Raw genomic sequence first — 19,260 nt, 5'->3', positions numbered from 1 at the left:
ACAAGTGACTGAGTAAATTGTTTGACAAAGCCATTCCAGCAATACCCAAGGATCCTACAAAGAGACCCGTTACCAAATCATCCAGTCATCACCTTAGATTGCTAGCAAAAATCCAAGTCTCAAAAACCTACAGTAAGACAGGAAACACCAGGACTAAGACAGACAAAACAATAAATCAATCAATCAATAAATAAAAACACTGCTTTCCTTCAAAAAAATTTAATGAGCAAGCTTTCCCCTTATATATATGAAAAAAACACATTAAGAATAATGCAAAACTCCTTACAAAATTAAATTTTTTATAACAGTATAGCATGCACAATTCAATAACGCATTGCTTAATTTTTCACCTAAAACTACTTTTAAAAACAAACAAAACATTTTGTGGAAAAAAAAGTAACTGTACAGACTTATTTCTTTGCCGATCTTCCTCGTCTTGTTGGTTGAGTCTCAGCTTTAACAGCCTCGGCAGCAGCGCCTTTCTTAGGATTCACCCTGCGCTTGTTTGTGGGCGCGACTTCTTCAGCGGTCATCTCGGTGACCCTTGGCCCTCGCCTGGCTCGCTTGCTGGACTGACACTCATCGGTTTGATTTAACAGAGGCTTGTGATCACTCTTGGGAATTTCACCGGCAGACGGCAATGTGGATTTTGCGCTCCGACCCCGTTTAGCAGGAACTCGTTTTGATGTCGACGTGTCATCATCTTGGTCTTCAGGTTTACACCTCTTGCCTCGAGTTGCCTTTACAGGAGTTGGGTTTGAAAACTCAAAAACTTCAGTGTGTAACTTCCACGACACACATTTTTTGGACATTTTTGCCTCAACATCTTTCATTCCAGAACAATCTTTGTCTGCCTTAGCCACAGCCATAGAGCTGCTCTCTTCAGAATCTTCAGCGGGTGTTGCCGCTGCACGCCTCCTCTTTGTAGCATGCTCAACTGAAACAGGAGCCTCAGGTTTTGCATGACCGTCCTCTGTGGCGCTGGTTGAACCTCGACGACCTCTCCTAAGTGGAATAGTTTGCAAAACCTCGTTCTTGGCTGATGTTTTCAACCCCCTTCTGGATTTGATGACAGAAGTATCTGGCAGTTTAAGAGCCATTGTATTGGCAGAATCAGCATTTTTGTTTTCTTCACCCTCCTGGACAACCATATCTTCAGGTAGTTTGGCAATTGTCTGAACCTGTTCGGCTGTTTTTGCTTTTCCTCTCCTACCTCGTGTGGGCTTCTCTGTGGGGTTGACCACAGGCTCATCCTGGACCTCAGTGGAGTCTTTTGCTTTTCGGCCTGCTCTTCTGGGTTTTTCAGCGATATCTGCTGTGGCCTCCTCACCTGAAGGACCTTCACCACCATCGTCTAGCTGTTCTGCTTCCTGTTTGGTACTTCTTCCTCTCTTTGCCCTTGCTGGAGGTTGAGGCTGCTGCTTATTCTCCAAAGTGTCTGTTGCCACTGAAGCCTGGTTCATCTTTCGCCCTCTCCTAACTTGCTGTTTTCCGATAATGGCAATGGGCTCTTGAGTTTCACTATCAGCTACATGTTGCTCAACGACACTTTGATGTTTTTCTGGCACCGCCTGTGCAGATTCAAGAGAAGCTTTTTTAGATTTCCTCCCTCTTCTGGGCTTTAACACTACTTCTTCCAGTGCAGCAGAGTCATGTTCTTCTTGAATTAAGTCTACAGAGGAATTATTCTGCATAGCTACTTCAGCAGCCACGTCTGATCCCAACTGAGGCTGATCATCAGAAGTTGCTGCAGTATTTTTTACGCTTACTTTTGGCTCAAAAGCAGCTTCAGCAGCTATGCTCTCCTCTTGTTCCTCACTTGTTTCTGACTTTGTGTTTTTGTTCTTTCTTGTGGTCTGTCGCACAGAAGGTACTGCAGCACCTACAGGTTTCCTCCCTCTTCTTTTAATGACTGGAGCAGCAGGTTTGTCAAAAGTTTCTGCTACCTCCTGTTTGTCAACAAGTGCTTTCGATGCTGCCACAGTTGGCTTTCGGCCTCGAACGGATTTCTTGCCAGTGTCAGGATTACAGCTGCCCGTGTCCACTTCCACAATTTTGCAAGTTGTTTCCTTTTTGGGTAGATTCTCATTTACAGTTGCAGGAGAAACAGTTTCCGTGACATCGGATTTATCCTCATCGTTTCCACTGGGCGACACTTCCGGTTGGTCACAGGCTTCATTAGTCTCTGCAGAAACAAAAAAGAAAATCTTTGCATTTAGAATGTTTGGCTATTTACCAGCAAAATAAAGTTTGGGGGTGGGGGTACATTTTTGCCAAGTTGTCTTCTTTCACCCATCTTACTTTCGTACCAACTAAGTCAAAAATATAAGTGGGGTAGTGTCATACCTTTGTCTTTGTCGAGGCGGGTCACTTCATCCATGGTATCTGACGGCCTGAGAGACAGCTGAACTTTCTTTTCAACAGATGTTTGTTTGGGTTTTCTTCCTCGCCTCGGCTTCGTGACAACTTCCTTCAGAGCAGGTGGTGCGTCATCGTTTAATTTGTCATGAACATCATCTGGGGGAGTCTGGTCACTCACAGCTTGAGGCACGTGTTCAGCGTCAGCTGTAACCTCTTGCATTGGTTTAGTTTGCTCATCAGCAGCTTTTCTGGCTTTTCTCCCTCTGGTGGGCTTCGGAGTAACTTCAGCAGGTTCCGGCTCAGCTGTGAGTTGAACATCATGATGTTCAGTAGATTTTGGGTTTCTGCCTCGTGTGGGCTGTTGAACAGCTGGCTGTGGAGCAACTGTAGCTTTCCTTCCTCTTCTTCCCCGTGCTGGTGCAGCAGTCACTGTGTCTTCAAAATGTTGTGCAACCATCTCTTCAACTGGTTCAGACTGTACAGTTTTTGGGCGTCTGCCTCGAACAGACTTCCCCTGACTGCCAGAGTCACTGCAAACCATCTTCATCTCTGCATCAAGCGGATTGAGCTCTTCAAGTTCCTGGGGGGTGACTTCCACCACTCCGGATGAATCTGTCTCATCTGAGGCACAAGCAAAGAGAAGCTTGTGAGTTACCTTTAGTCTTACATCCTAAATAAAAGATAACTAGATTTAAGACTTTTAAGAGTCGAAGGACCTATTGGCATACCTCAGACACAGATGTGCATACTTATATATTCTTCATTTCACTTTGACAAATTATTTTGGGTAACAGTATAATAAGTTTATTTGACTTATTACTCTGTCAAAACACATATACTCATTTCCATTATGGGGAGACAGCATTTTAAAATGTTTGTTGATTAAATCACCTTCTATGATCTAAAAGGTTTGGACATTCTCAAACTCTGCAACTGCCAATACTGAAAACATCTTTCAAAACACAACATTTGTGTAAAATTATTCCTTTCAAACACTCACTCATCTTCAATTGCTTCTTCCAATTAAGGGGGGAAGGGGGCGTCATAGGGCGTGAGGCGGGGTACACCCTGGACAGGACACCAGTCTTTCACGGGGTCACATATAGACCAACAAACACATTTACACCCACATGCACACCTACGTACAATTTAAAGTTTCTAGTCCACCTAACCTCCATATCTTTGGATGTGGGAGGATTACTGTGAAATTCTAGGGAAATACCATCTTCTAAGTTTCAACAATTTTATAACTTTTAAGCGTGCTTGTCTGATTTATAAAACTCTTCATGGCCTAGCGTCTCCTCCTCTGGAGGAATTTATTAGACAATAGAGATCGTAACCTCAGGACTAGGTTTGCTTCTAGGGGGGACTGTGAGGTGCATTTCAGACAAAATGCCACAGGACAAAACATAATTTCTGTGAAGGGTTGTACAAACTGGAAGAGCCTTCCAACAACTATACGAGACAGTTCCACCCCGAGTGCTTTTTAAAAATGAGCTTGAAAATGGCTCAAAAACAATCAAACCTGTCAACACAGGTGAGATATATTGTACATAATTTAATGTAATTGCTGTGTGTCTGAGGACTACAGATGGAAAGTAACTTTTAGCTAAATCTGGCATATTTACACTATGTCATGAAAATGTACAAATTCTTCATTAATGTGGATTGTCCTCATCAAACAAACAATAAAAGAAAAAGAAAAGAAGCCGGAGCACCCGGAGGGAACCCACGCAAACTCCACGTGTGGGAACTGATCCCATGAGAGGCAACAATGCTAACCACTAAGCCACCGTGCTGCCCTCCTTTCAATCAATGAAATTTAAAAAGGCCACACATTTACCTTTTTTCACTTCAACTTGTCTACCATTATCTGTGATTTGTGAAGGCTGATCTTCAGAGAGCACTGAGGGAACATTAAATTCTGTTAACAGGTAAAGGTGGAACACTTTTCAATTGTTACTGTAATGCAGCTTACACATTAATGTCCAAAGTCATTTAATATCTCCACTGGAAACTATTTAAAACAAATGTAATAACAATGACATACCCATGCTGAGACAAACAGTTTTAGGGAGGTTGTGTGCACAATGCACGACTATTTTTATTATACAAAAATAAAACTGTTTTCCTCAAGCAAAATAAAATTCTCCCCTGTAAAATGATAAAAAATCCAACTAACCTTTTGCAGTGTCTGATCCTTCATCTTGAGATGTTAGATCCCTGACCTGTCAAAATAAAGAAAAATAATAAAGCAAAATATCAGTCACTTGAAAACCACATCCCATAATTCAAAGTGTCTTGTGCTGCCACCCTGGTTAAACATTAAAGCTGTACGGCCTTTAAGTGACAAAATGTAGTTTCTGCTGAAATCCAAGCATTATAATGTGTTTGTTTTTGAAACGTGTTGCAACATTACAGCTCATTTTAATGAAGAGAACATACTGACCTGGGACAAATTCCATAGCGAATATTTTATTTTCCTTTTAATGCCATCGACAGGAGAAGTGTACGTGTACATGCATGAGCTTTTGAAACTACTGTAAGTTACCTTGACCTCACATGATGCATGTACAAGGGGCATACACACTAACACCCGTAAGTTATCTTGTCAATCATTTCAGACGTGTTATCTGGTTTCAAAACAGCGTTTTTAGATTCAGAAGTGTTTATTTCTCACTAACTTTTACAAAATATGAGAAACGCATATTAGATTTATGCAGAAATCAGCAGTTCCAATGCATTTTCCACAATGCTGGATTATTTTATTCAAGAGCAACCAGCGCACGTCACCGTACATCTCTAATTGGCTGTCGCCATGTGCTTCCCAGCATCCCACGCACAAGTTCGAGGAAGCCCCCACATGATCCATAACCCTACTATCAAACTGTATGGGTCGCTACCATAAGTAGCTCAAGGCCGCCTTCTGAAATTTTTCCCTTCAGGGGATCTATCGATTTTTTTTTTCCCCAGGTAATGCAAATTTTGATCAGACTGGCAAAATCATGTTATGAATCCACTGTTTAAAGCCTAATAAATAAAATCACTGTGGTGCAAAATATTTTTTAATGACATAAATCTCAAAAAACCCAAAGGTGGTACACTTTTAGGCTAGGTGTAAGTAAATTAAATAATTCATAATGTTCAGATTTGTTGTGTTGACCATAACTACAGATGACACCTGCTCTACAATATGAACACCTGTTCCACTGAGCAATAGTACTGATTATTTTTCTGTGAAACTGCACATCAACAACTCTTTATAAGGGAGGATTTTAAACGCTTACTTGTAGGCGTAGCTCCATGAAAGCTCACAGATTCAAAGCTTTTATTGTCATATACACAGTAAAGAAACCTGTTTCCCTGTGCAATGAAATTCTTACTTTGCTGCCCACTTATGCGCAACTTAAAAAAAAAAGATTGAAAAACACACGATGAGAAACATTTTGCAGAGTTTCAGCTCTTTTGCAGGTTTGTGTGTATATGTACATATATCATTGCAATTCCTGGAATTTAAATATAACTAAGAATAAAATAAAATAAAAAAGGCTAAAAGTACATCCAATATTACCTCATTTCTGTCCATCTGCTCTGAGGGGTTCACCAGTGGCTCCTCCATGAGCTCTTGAAGGCCTTCAAAATCTTCCGCTGGAGCAACACCCCTGAGCCTTGGTGACTTCATCAGCCTCTTGATGCCGAAGTTGTCCACAACAGGTTCACCCTTTTCTTTGGGAGTTTTCATCAGCCTCTTGACACCAATGAAGTCATCAACAGGGGCACTTTTCTCCTTCGGAGTTTTCAGAATTTTTCCCCGTAGGTCCTCAAGGGGTTCTACTCGCTGTTTAGGTGTGGTAAAAATTCTTTTCACTCCAGTGAGACATTCTGGTTGTTCAGGCTTCAGTTTGGGAGTTATGAGAAGCTTCCCCCTGATGTCCTCTACTGGTTCTGCCTTTCCTTTAGGGGTCTTCATCATCCTCTTGACTCCAGTAAGACATTCAGGCTGTTCAAGCTTCAGTTTGGGAGTTATGAGAAGTTTCCCCCTGATGTCCTCTACTGGTTCTGCCTTTCCTTTAGGGGTCTGCATCATCTTCTTGACTCCAGTGAGACATTCTGGCTGTTCAGGCGTCTTCATCATCATCTTCGCACCAGTGAGACATTCTGGCTGTTCAGGCATCTGTTTAGGGGTCTGCATCATCTTCTTGGCACCAGTGAGACATTCTGGCTGTTCAGGCGTCTTCATCATCTTCTTGACTCCAGTGAGACATTCTGACTGTTCAGGCATCTGTTTAGGGGTCTGCATCATCTTCTTGGCACCAGTGAGACATTCTGGCTGTTCAGGCGTCTGCATCATCTTCTTGGCACCAGTGAGACATTCTGGCTGTTCAGGCGTCTTCATCATCTTCTTGGCACCAGTGAGACATTCTGACTGTTCAGGCATCTGTTTAGGGGTCTGCATCATCTTCTTGGCACCAGTGAGACATTCTGGCTGTTCAGGCATCTGTTTAGGGGTCTGCATCATCTTCTTGGCACCAGTGAGACATTCTGGCTGTTCAGGCGTCTGTTTAGGGGTCTGCATCATCTTCTTGGCACCAGTGAGACATTCTGGCTGTTCAGGCGTCTGTATCATCTTCTTGGCACCAGTGAGACATTCTGACTGTTCAGGCGTCTGTATCATCTTCTTGACACCAGTGAGACATTCTGACTGTTCAGGCGTCTGTATCATCTTCTTGACACCAGTGAGACATTCTGACTGTTCAGGCGTCTGTATCATCTTCTTGACACCAGTGAGACATTCTGACTGTTCAGGCGTCTGTTTAGGGGTCTGCATCATCTTCTTGACACCAGTGAGACATTCTGACTGTTCAGGCGTCTGTTTAGGGGTCTTCATCATCTTCTTGACTCCATTGAGACATTCTGGCTGTTCAGGCATCTGTTTAGGGGTCTGCATCATCTTCTTGGCACCAGTGAGACATTCTGGCTGTTTAGGGGTCTGCATCATCTTCTTGACACCAGTGAGACATTCTGACTGTTCAGGCGTCTGTTTAGGGGTCTGCATCATCTTCTTGACACCAGTGAGACATTCTGACTGTTCAGGCGTCTGTTTAGGGGTCTGCATCATCTTCTTGGCACCAGTGAGACATTCTGACTGTTCAGGGCGTCTGTTTAGGGGTCTGCATCATCTTCTTGGCACCAGTGAGACATTCTGGCTGTTCAGGCGTCTGTTTAGGGGTCTGCATCATCTTCTTGGCACCAGTGAGACATTCTGGCTGTTCAGGCGTCTGTTTAGGGGTCTGCATCATCTTCTTGGCACCAGTGAGACATTCTGGCTGTTCAGGCGTCTTCATCATCTTCTTGACTCCAGTGAGACATTCTGACTGTTCAGGCGTCTGTTTAGGGGTCTGCATCATCTTCTTGACTCCATTGAGACATTCTGGCTGTTCAGGCATCTGTTTAGGGGTCTGCATCATCTTCTTGGCACCAGTGAGACATTCTGGCTGTTTAGGGGTCTGCATCATCTTCTTGACACCAGTGAGACATTCTGACTGTTCAGGCGTCTGTTTAGGGGTCTGCATCATCTTCTTGACACCAGTGAGACATTCTGACTGTTCAGGCGTCTGTTTAGGGGTCTGCATCATCTTCTTGACACCAGTGAGACATTCTGACTGTTCAGGCGTCTGTTTAGGGGTCTGCATCATCTTCTTGACACCAGTGAGACATTCTGACTGTTCAGGCGTCTGTTTAGGGGTCTGCATCATCTTCTTGGCACCAGTGAGACATTCTGACTGTTCAGGCGTCTGTTTAGGGGTCTGCATCATCTTCTTGGCACCAGTGAGACATTCTGGCTGTTCAGGCGTCTGTTTAGGGGTCTGCATCATCTTCTTGGCACCAGTGAGACATTCTGGCTGTTCAGGCGTCTGTTTAGGGGTCTGCATCATCTTCTTGGCACCAGTGAGACATTCTGGCTGTTCAGGCGTCTTCATCATCTTCTTGACTCCAGTGAGACATTCTGACTGTTCAGGCGTCTGTATCATCTTCTTGACTCCAGTGAGACATTCTGACTGTTCAGGCGTCTTCATCATCTTCTTGACTCCAGTGAGACATTCTGACTGTTCAGGCGTCTTCATCATCTTCTTGACTCCAGTGAGACATTCTGACTGTTCAGGCGTCTTCATCATCTTCTTGACTCCAGTGAGACATTCTGACTGTTCAGGCATCTGTTCAGGCGTCTGTATCATCTTCTTGGCACCAGTGAGACATTCTGACTGTTCAGGCATCTGTTCAGGCGTCTGTATCATCTTCTTGGCACCAGTGAGACATTCTGACTGTTCAGGCATCTGTTCAGGCGTCTGTATCATCTTCTTGGCACCAGTGAGACATTCTGTCTGTTCAGGCGTCTGTATCATCTTCTTGACTCCAGTGAGACATTCTGACTGTTCAGGCGTCTTCATCATCTTCTTGACTCCAGTGAGACATTCTGACTGTTCAGGCATCTGTTTAGGGGCCTGTATCATCTTCTTGACTCCAGTGAGACATTCTGGCTCTTCAGGCTTCAGTTCAGGGGTCTTCATCATCCTCTTGACTCCAGTGAAGCACTCTGGCTGTTCAGGCTTCAGGCTAGGAGTTACGAGAAGCTTCCCTCTGATGTCCTCTACTGGTTCAGCCATTTGCTTTGGAGTCTTCATGATGCATTTAACCCCAGTCAAACACTGTTGTAATTCTAACTTCTGTTTGGGAGTTGTTACAGAATCTGGCATCAGATCTGTGTCCTGCTCTTTACTGGGACTCTCCAAGGCATCAGTGCCTGAGCTGGATCCTTGATCTCCAAGCAGGAGACGATGCACTGCCTCACTGTTGTAAATTCTACTTTTCACAGCAGATGCGACACTTAGTGGAGACACGACCATTTCACCTGTAAGACAAGTCATGTTTCCTTGCAGTTCAACAGGAAGTATGTTTTCACACACACACACACACACACACACACACACACACACACACACACACACACACACACACACACACACACACACACACACACACACACACACACACACACACACACACACACACACGTCATAGCAATACAAGCAGATGAGTTCATTCTTTCAGTACAAACACTTTACCTGGCTCCTCTGGTGTGTTCAAAAGTGATGGCTCTACTGTAGAGGACACCAGATTTCCCTGAGGTGTTTTGCTCGGACTGGCGTCATTGATGCTTGAGTTCCTTGTCTGCTTATTTATGGGGGTTTTAAACATTTCGGCAAGGCCTGCAGGTATATATATATATATATATATAAAAACAAAAAAACAAAGCCCCAGTACAATGCAGGCCAAATACTATACATTTATTTTTAAACAAAACACTATTGCTAAAGGGTAATTACCTGTCAAATCTTCATCCATGCTCACGTTCTTTTTCTGTACTAATGTACTACTGATCACTCTTAGAGGAGCACCAGTTGAGTTTACAACCTTCTGTTTGTGAGCTCTGCCCACAACAATAGTGGCAGGTGAAGCTGCATGCCCAGTGCTAACACAGTCTTTGAATTTTCTGGCAGGAGTCTAAGAGAAAAAAAACAATAAAACAAACCTTTAACTGCAAGTCTATTTTACACGTGAATATCACACACATAATTCTCCAGTTTGTCAAGACACTGACAAAACACCATGCAGCTGAAGCATCTTAGATTTCACTGGGTTGGGGTTGTTTGGGTAAAAGAAAAGTGTATATGACTTATTTTACTCAGATTTTATCATGTGTCTGTGTGGTGGTAATTATGTAATGGCAATGCAACAAAAGTTGGCTCATGCTATCCGAGGGATTATAGATGCTTCTATTTGTAAGCACTAACACTACTGTACATGCCACCATATCCCTAAAATTGGTTGGTAGCCAAAGTACATTTTTGGTGGCCCAAACGTAAACTTATTCAGAGCTTTTTGAAAAAAACTACACATGTACCATGTAAACTACAGTGAATAAACAGAAAAAGATAAATGAGTCCAACCTCTCCAGTTTAATAAAACCTAAAACCAACACATTCTATCATGTTGTAACAAATTATAAGTTCAAATAATAAAGACAAACTTAAAATGTGAACTCAGATGCACCAGATCAATCTAAACTGCGTAACAAATATACTTAAATAAGTAAAGAATTCTCTTGCCTGTAGCAGTGGCCACCGGCACAGGATACCGTGCATTCAGAAAGTATTCACAGCACTTCACTTTTTCCACATTTTGTTGTGTTACAGCCTTATTTCAAAACAAGCAAATAGATTTTTTTCCACCTAAGAATTCTACTCACAACACCCCATAATTACAATCTGAAAAAAAAGTTGTTGGTTTTTGTTTATTTTGCAAATTTATTAAAAATAAAAAAAGAAAGAAATCACATGTACATAACTATTCATAGCTTTTGCCATGGGGTATTGTGTGTAGAATTTTGACAAAAAAAAAAAAAAAAAGATGCTTTATCACTCGGTGGTCTCCAGCGTGATCTTGTACGCTGTAGTGTGCTAGGGCAGCAGGCTGAAGGCAGCCAACATGAACAGACTCAACAAGCTCATTAGGAGAGCTGGCTCTGTCCTGGGGGTTGAGCTGGAGTCTGTGGTGGACGTGTCAGAGGAGGATGCTGAGGAAGCTGCTCAGCATCCCGGACAACACCTCCCACCCACTGATGTCCTGTCAGAGCACCTTCAGTCATAGACTGAGACCACTGAGGTGCACCACAGAATGCCACAGGAGGTCTTTCCTACCTGTGGCAATCAGACTGTATAATCCCCACCCTCTTCTGATGGATGAATACATATCTTCCAATCATCTCATAAATTTGTACTTATTGTTGAGGAAAAAAAAAAAAGTTGATTGATTTCTATTTAATACTAACACTTTCTGTAATTGTGTATTTAACTAACCACTGTTTACTGTTTACATTTTCTGTACTCTGGCAAAAATAATTTGCTTTGGGATAAATAAAGTTGGTCTTTATCTTTACCTGAGGTCTGGCTGCAGGCTTCTTCTTAGCCTGCTTGATGACCTTTTTTGGAGCTTGGACAGGAGGTTGTAACTTGGTTTTCCCAAATTTTACTATGTTTGCCCAGGAATTCATCGCTAAGAGGGGAAAAAAGGAAATTAATTGACAGACAGATGGAACAGTGTGAAATCTGATCTCTGCATTCTGCAAAAACACAAGTGCACAGTGGGATTAAGAATTAATCGAGTCAAACACCAATTTAAAGTTATCAATTGTACTGAATATATTTTTGTGGAGACAGAAAAATAACAAGTCCTCCATACCTTTCATTGATCCCCTCGAGATGCTACTTTGGCGCATGATTTTTACAGCACTGCTTGCCACACTGCTCTTCCGTGAGCTTCTCTTCATGCTTTTCCTCATCAGTGGTACTTTCGGGGTTACAGTTGTTAAACTTGCAGAGTTGGCGACAGTGTCTTCGGCTACTGGTGATGGGGTGTTAATCCGTGAAACAGAGAAACGCCCCTGCACTATGGAGGTCTGGACTTCTGAGTGCAAAGGAGTTTTAAGTGATGGCACCACCAATGATGACCTTCTCCTTCTTGTGGGAGTTTTCTCATTAACTGGCTGAGGATGTGCTGATGCTGTAAATTTAAGTGGTTCACTGCCTTCAGGTGTCTCCAATTTGTATTTAGGAGATTTTTGCCTTGTAGATGTTCGCCTGGGAGAACTAGACCTCGATTTTGCTGACTCAGTTTCAGGTGATGGAGTTTAGGAGAAGCGGACCGAGATTTTGGCAATTTCTTTCCAGATGAGGGTGTGTTAAGAGAAGTGGAACCACAGTATGAAGAACACTTCCCAGCCGATGGAATCTTGGGAGTAGTGGACCGTGATTTTGGCAACCCAGTTTTAGGTGGACTCTTGGGAGAACAATTCCTCGATTTAGCAGACTTTGTTACAGGTGATGGAGTCTTGGGAGAAGTGGGACGAGATTTTGGTGACACAGTTTTAGCTAGAGTCTTGGGAGAACAATTCCTCGATTTAGCAGACTTTGTTACAGGTGATGGAGTCTTGGGAGAAGTGGGCCGAGATTTGTGAGAACCAGTCTTCGATTTTGCAGACTTTGTTTCAGGTGATGGAGTCTTGGGAGAAGTGGGACGAGATTTTGGTGACACAGTTTTAGGTGGTGTCTTGGGAGAACGAGTCTTCGATTTTGCAGACTTTGTTTCAGGTGATGGAATCTTGGGAGAAGTGGGTTGAGATTTTGGTGATTTCTCTCCCAGTGACAGCATGTTCAGGGAAGTGGAACTAGAGAATGAAGACCTCTTTCCAGCTGATGGAGTCTTGGGAGAAGTGAACATAGTTCTTGGTGTCTTTGGAGAAACATTCCGCATTTTTGGTGATTTTGTAGCCAAAGGCGAGCACATTTTGGCGGTCTGGTGCACATTTGGGCTATCAGATGCAGGATCCTCTTCTTTAAACGCCTATGAAAATCAAATTTGAGATTAATATGATGCATAAGAATAAAGTCGTGCAATAACTTCACAAGTTAAAACTTGCCTCATCCAAGCCAATAACTGACGCTTTAAGGAGTGATCGCCTGGGTTTAGAGACGGGTAAGCTCCTTCGTGGAGCAGCCCCCTTTCTTAACGGAGAGCTGGGAGGAAGGCGTTTGTCAAATAACTCTGGGCTTAGGTAACGTCCGAATGAAACACGTTTCCTCTCCTGGGGAGTTTGCATCTCAGGTGCAAGAGGTCCACTTTGGCATTTTGCGGTCAACTCTTTCACTAAACAATGAATTGAAAAGTGTAAATCAATATAAATCTGTCTAGTTGTGAAAACTAATGTGATTCAGCCGGTATCTAGTCACCATTTTTGACACAGCTAAAAAAAAATGTTGTCTTACCTCCATTCTGGTCTTGTTCCTTTTCTGTGTCCTTTAGGGATGCGTTTGTAATAGGCTCAGTCTTGGGAGCAGACACCACTTCTTCCCCGCTTATTCCAGGTGTGACCGACACTGCCTCTCTGCTGCTCCTCCGTCTCTTCCTCAACGGTGACCCTGGTGTTCCACTAGAAACGTTCTTGTGACTCTCCTGGCATGGAACAGCTTCAGGTTTTGCAACCTGTTGCGTTTCAGATTGGTCTTTGATCACCTGAGAAGCAGGAACCTCATTGGATCTCCTCAGCTTAATGGACTTTGGCGTCTCATTAGCATTAACCTCGTTTGAAATCGCTCCAGGACAGACTTTGTTCCTGGGTGTATTTTTTACTTCTGTGGAAGAGAGAGACTTTCTTTCTGCCTTTTTGACTGATCCAAGCTTTGAACTGTAAAACATGGAAGCAGGCATCTGAAACAGTCCAGCTGGAGATTTTTGAGGTTTGGCACCCAGAGAGGTTCTGATCATTTGATACAGATCACTGAAGGGGGAATTGTTGCTGCTTTGAAGCAGACTACCATCCTCTATGGATTCCACCTCTGCACTTTTCTCCAGAGATCGCTGGATGTTATCATTATTGGTTCCATCTTTGAGATGATGGTCTAAAAACACACACAGGAAAATAAACTATGAACATAAGCCTAAAGATCTGAAAACACAACAACAAAATCAGCTAGTAGAGAGGGACTGACCAACTTTTTATTTATGCACTGTTTTATAGACCAAACTACTGGCAATGACCATTTAAAATCATCAGTTTCATAGGGTGTACTGGATGAGAGGTCTCCTCAAATTCACTGCTGTGTACAGACTCTTCATTTTGCTAATTTGCCTCCATTTGTAAACCAAGGAAAAAATAAATTAAACAAAACCAATAAATCCAATTTTGTAGGCATCATTCACAAACTGTCAATTCACCCATACGTCATCACCTGCGGCCACTTCGGATGTCCTCTTCTCACCTGACTCAACTGTAGCTGTATGTGCAGCATGCTGATCTTGCAGAATCTAGACACAAACAGTTTTATAAAAACTAATTCATATGGAGTGCACAATCTCAGATTGTTTGATTTGCTGATAAAAGTGATTATTAAAGGTGAATGAGCAAATTACCTTTTTACTTCTTCCTATGGACGTCCTCTTCTTTGGCGTGGGCACTGGTGGGTACTCAAACCTGAAAGAACACACAAATAACATGAATGTGAAAAGAAGGACTGCATTTTTATTTCACTTTCCCATCTAGAAGTTCAACGTGCTTTACAATGATGCCCCACACTGACTTTCCAGCCAAGGGCGGTACCCATTTATAGCTGGGGGTACTAAGACAATGCGGGTGAAGTGTATTCTCCAAGGACACAGCTGTTAATCAAAGCCAGACCTACATATTGGTAGCTCAACTCCTTATCCTAAGCTACCTGCTCTAATTGGAGAAAGGCACATGTATATCATCTACATTTACTATGTGGTTAAATAGCAACACTGGTCTTTTGATTGCTGCTGCTGTTGCCATTTTTGATATTTTGTCAGTAAGCACCTACTACAGCTGCATTAAATATGAATGAAAACTTGACAGAAAATTAATCAGATTAACGCTGACATTAGTATTAGTCATGTTTCTTACATACTAATGGCACAAGCCTTCCAAAAACACACCTGAAAGAACGGTCAACGATAGTGATCACATCTCCATGTTTTAAACGCTCAGACTGCTGCAAAGCCTCTCCGTTAACACGGGTCAGATTCACAGAGCTTAAATTCGTCAGAATGATCTGGAAGATTAAAAATAATAAAAGTAAAGTTAAGCACCCAACAGTCTGTCAGATTATTATTAATTATTTAAATGTGTCACAGTCATTTAATCGCATACAATATGAATTTATCCAGAAAGTAACTATAAAATTTAATGTTTTCAACAATTCTGTTTCTGAGTGTAAGAATAGAAGGCCTATTACAAATTCCTAAAACATTCAATGTACAGTTCACACGCTTCAGTTTTGTTTTTTTAAAGGTCATCTTTAAAAGAATAAATTCAATTTATATATGACAGCAATAGCTCAAAATCATGTGGCCATTACAGTCTATATACAGTAGTGGTCAACCTTTTGACTGGTACTCTTATATGTGCACTTACCTCTTTATTTTCATTCAAATCTATTCTGCAATGCTCTTTGGAGACTTGGGGAATCTGAATGCGAATATCGCAGTCAGGTTTTCTGTCAACACAGAAATAAAAAGGGAGACACTTATTTAAGTGTGATGCTACTTTAAAAACATTAAACAAAATGCTGTGCAGACAGAACTCAGAGTCCCTTATATTATACAGCTTAAATTGCACAGATATTATTCTGAAACAGTTACATTTTTCCATCTCACCTTCCAAATAAGCATGATGCAGTCAGAGGAAATTCTGTTCCATCTACACCACTCCTTTTAATCACAACAATTTTTCCATGTAATGGCATTCTCTTAACGTTACCTAGAAACAACATCAAGCCGAACTTTGGTGAGTTTTTAAAGTACTAACATGTCAACATCAATGCAGGTTCAAGAGGAGAAAACAGAAAATATGGCACAGATTGTCCTCACTGACTACGCTAAATCTGAAGAAAGAATTGTAGGCACTACGGGTGTTTGTTCCTTCTTTCAGCACCGATTTGCCATCTTATATCACTCCATCTACACTACCACTTTTCTGCTGCTGACCTTTTTTTGTACAAATACAGAAAATTATCTGCTTATGGGAGTCACAGTACAAAAGTCTGTGTTCCAATTGTCACCAAAATCTAAATTTGATTTATTTTTTTTGCAACAGCCGACTGTCATATAGTGAAGCACAAGAATGTATCCAATCAGATTATTGGTTATAATGAATTCTCCATGTATTCTTATTTTGCAATTGTGATTACCAGTAATTGATGCCATGATGATTTCAACATCCAGAGATGTTTGAACATGCAGTATAACCTGAACTTGTCTGTCATGTAGTACAGAGGTCAGACAGCTTTAATGTATAATCTTGGTGATGCAACAATTTTCTTTTTTAAATCTTCAAATATGAACGATAGCGGAGAAGCATCATCATCTCATCTCCACAACAATGTGACTGTGTAAAATATTTACTCTCTATCTTGAAAAGCTTGTTTTTATACAAGAGTTAAAATATACATTTACAAGACACCACACACACCAATGTGTGGGGATATCAAAACGCATTTTTTTGAACACAAGAGAACACATCACAAAACTTGGATATATTATGGAGTACAAGTAATTCAGCTATCAGAAAAATCAGAAATAGTGTACACACACACACATATATATATATATATATATACCATCTAAGACATCACTGCACACAGACATGAAACCAGTTTCAAAGTACATAAGGGGATGTGAGGGCAAGAAGGCCCACCATAAATGACACATAAAAATTTACATTCACAGTAAATCTTCTGTCGTCTGTTCCCATTAGAACCCGCGACGAAGAGACATACCAGATATTTACCCAAAGAAATCTGTCATACCTCAAATAATTTTCTAGAGTTTCAAATTGGCTGTGCAAAAAGATGCTAGATTAAGGCCTAAAACCTTGTCCATTAAAAAGTAAAAAAAAAAAAAAAAAAACTAGGCTACTGTGTATAAAAATAAACTTTGCCATGTGGATTTTCTCCAAAGCAAAGATGTCATAGTCGGGTGGGATTTTATTTTTGCTAGTTTTATTTATTTGAGAATTTCAAAAGCCTCACGCGATTTATTTGAAAATAATAATAATAATAAAAAAACAGATTCATGTCACTTCTACCAGTAATGTGAACACAACCACCTGTAGAAATTCCGAAGGACAAGAAGCGACCGTGACGGAAAAAAATCGGAACTTTTTTGTGCAAGAATCTCGATAAACGTAAATGTCCTTGGTCATCTTTAAGCAGCTGTAATTAATTAACGGGTGCAAGCGCATCATATTTAGTTAACGCCCACGTTTCAAAGTTAGCTGTTTAAACTCGACCACACATGGCTGTGAAGAAGCGTTAAAAATACAACGCTTAAAAATGAAACTCTAAATAAAAACACCGCTATCTTACCTGAAAAACTTCACAGAAACAACTTCTGACAATCCATGAACGTCATTTGTACTGCAACAAATGATAAGTTACTGAAATATCACCTTAACAAATAAAACCAGTCCTTTCCTTACAATGGATTCCAAAATGCTAACGTAAAATAGCGCCGCTACAATCTGCGCTTCCGCATCACCACTTCCACACAGGAGCCTGAAAATCACTCCGCCATCTTATTTAAATTATTCAAAATGAACTCACAACCACAGTTTTCAAGTGAACATGTAGAACCTTAATGTCTTCTGTCAGGACGTATTGTATTTTACTGGTTTCCTCTTTGCAAACAAATGCGTCATAAAGATGCAGCTGAAGACCTAGTTTGTTTTTACCGATGGCGGAGCAATAAGGGGTGCTATAGGCGGAAGGCGGTTTAAAAAATATTTGAAATTCCGCGCGAAGCGTTCTGATTCGCTATCGTCACCGGCTCAGACAGAGGGCGGAGATTAATGTGAACATAGACGTCACAGGTAGCTTGGTCACGTGACCTGGAGCGCTGAGCCGTCCAGGTTGAACGCACAGCAGTTCTACACGCTCCCTCAGAAAAACGATCAGAAATCTGAAATTTCACGGAATTTTTGTTAAGAATGTGAATTATTTTGGTTGATAACGTTTAAAGAAGTTATGAAGTCATTGTAGCACACGTAAAAATGTTTTCTGTATGAAGTCGACAAATTTATGCCCAAAACCCAAAGCAAATTGTGGCATTGTGACAAGTCTGACATAGTTTGACATTGTCATTGAATTGACAGTGATGTGTTGAAATGATTCATCTTTTTTCATGGTTTGCCATCAAAATCTATGTCGAAGTTGATGTAAAGTCAGCTTGTCGTGGTTGAACACCAGGGTTTGTCTGAAAGATAGAGGTGGGCGGATCGATCCTAATATCGATAATATCTATACCATTGCTGGTATTGATATTGAACGATCCTCGTGTATAAGATCGATACTCAAGCTTTTTTTCTCTCCCGCGTGCACTGACTGCTGCACACGCAGATTCATCAAAGTCTACACTCTGTAAGAGCAGTGCTGCGCTGTGTCACACAACACGGAGCAGCGCACCCTTGTATTGTAGTTTGTCAGCTCTCTACCTCAGGAGATTTTGTTTTGAGTTGTGTTGAGTGATATTTTTTAAAACAAAAATGTTGATTGTGATAATAAAGTATTTTGTTGTCACGTACGTTTGGCAAAATTCTATCCTAGGTCTTTTGGATCCTTTGGATCTATGAAGCTTAAATATGCAAAAGTATCTGTGTCGATATCGGCGATACTAGGCCTGTATTTACTTGGTATCGGATCAATATCAAAATTCCCGGTATCGCCCACCTCTACTGAAAGACTTATTTTGACAACACAGTGAAATCAAGTAAATGACTTGTTTTTGGCCATTGTTTGATTGCCAATTGAATTGCCACTGCTACTGCATACATGCCAAGTGACCCGGTTTGCCCGAGTCAGACCCTGAAATTTGATTTTTTTTTTTTTTCTTCATTCATATTTTAACCATCTCATTAAATGATGAAGTGTTAGTGACCCTGAATTTCTCCCCCAGAAGTTGGCATGTCTGCTACTGGCATTGATAGTTGTTGATCAGCACTTCAGCCGTTCAACTTCAAGCAGCAAACCAGGATCATGATAAATAACCAATCTATGACATTTTAACCAAATAAATTTAATAACCTGATGATTGTTGAAATGAATTTTCATTTATTTGCAATACCCACACTCCATGGTCGCTGTACTCAATATTAATCCTAATATTGCAGAACTCATGTGACCATGGATCACCTTCATACACTGTCACAGAAGAAAGTGTCACTGTGAAATTTCAAGCAACTCATGCGATCATGGGCGACATACAGGAAGAAAC

General features: G+C 41.3%; 1 protein-coding gene across 1 annotated transcript; it reads right to left on the bottom strand.

Annotated features, from left to right (window-relative positions):
- Positions 1-348: 348 nt before the first annotated feature.
- On the bottom strand, positions 349-17,484 carry mki67 (marker of proliferation Ki-67). Its single transcript, XM_034193499.1, is given in 19 exon segments — positions 349-2,185; positions 2,347-2,982; positions 4,205-4,267; positions 4,544-4,589; positions 5,933-7,492; positions 7,524-9,271; positions 9,486-9,629; positions 9,747-9,924; positions 11,360-11,475; positions 11,662-12,070; positions 12,073-12,822; positions 12,899-13,125; positions 13,245-13,877; positions 14,208-14,283; positions 14,389-14,449; positions 14,929-15,044; positions 15,407-15,488; positions 15,649-15,751; positions 17,358-17,484. Coding segments are annotated over 18 exon segments (8,709 nt in total). The 5' UTR covers positions 15,738-15,751; positions 17,358-17,484; the 3' UTR covers positions 349-410.
- Positions 17,485-19,260: the final 1,776 nt, after the last annotated feature.

This window comes from Thalassophryne amazonica, chromosome 18 (genome assembly GCF_902500255.1).
Source record: "Thalassophryne amazonica chromosome 18, fThaAma1.1, whole genome shotgun sequence".
NCBI classification, from domain to species: domain Eukaryota; kingdom Metazoa; phylum Chordata; class Actinopteri; order Batrachoidiformes; family Batrachoididae; genus Thalassophryne; species Thalassophryne amazonica.
The sequence above is the reverse complement of the archived record's forward strand: the minus strand, read 5'-3'. Positions and strand labels throughout refer to the sequence as shown.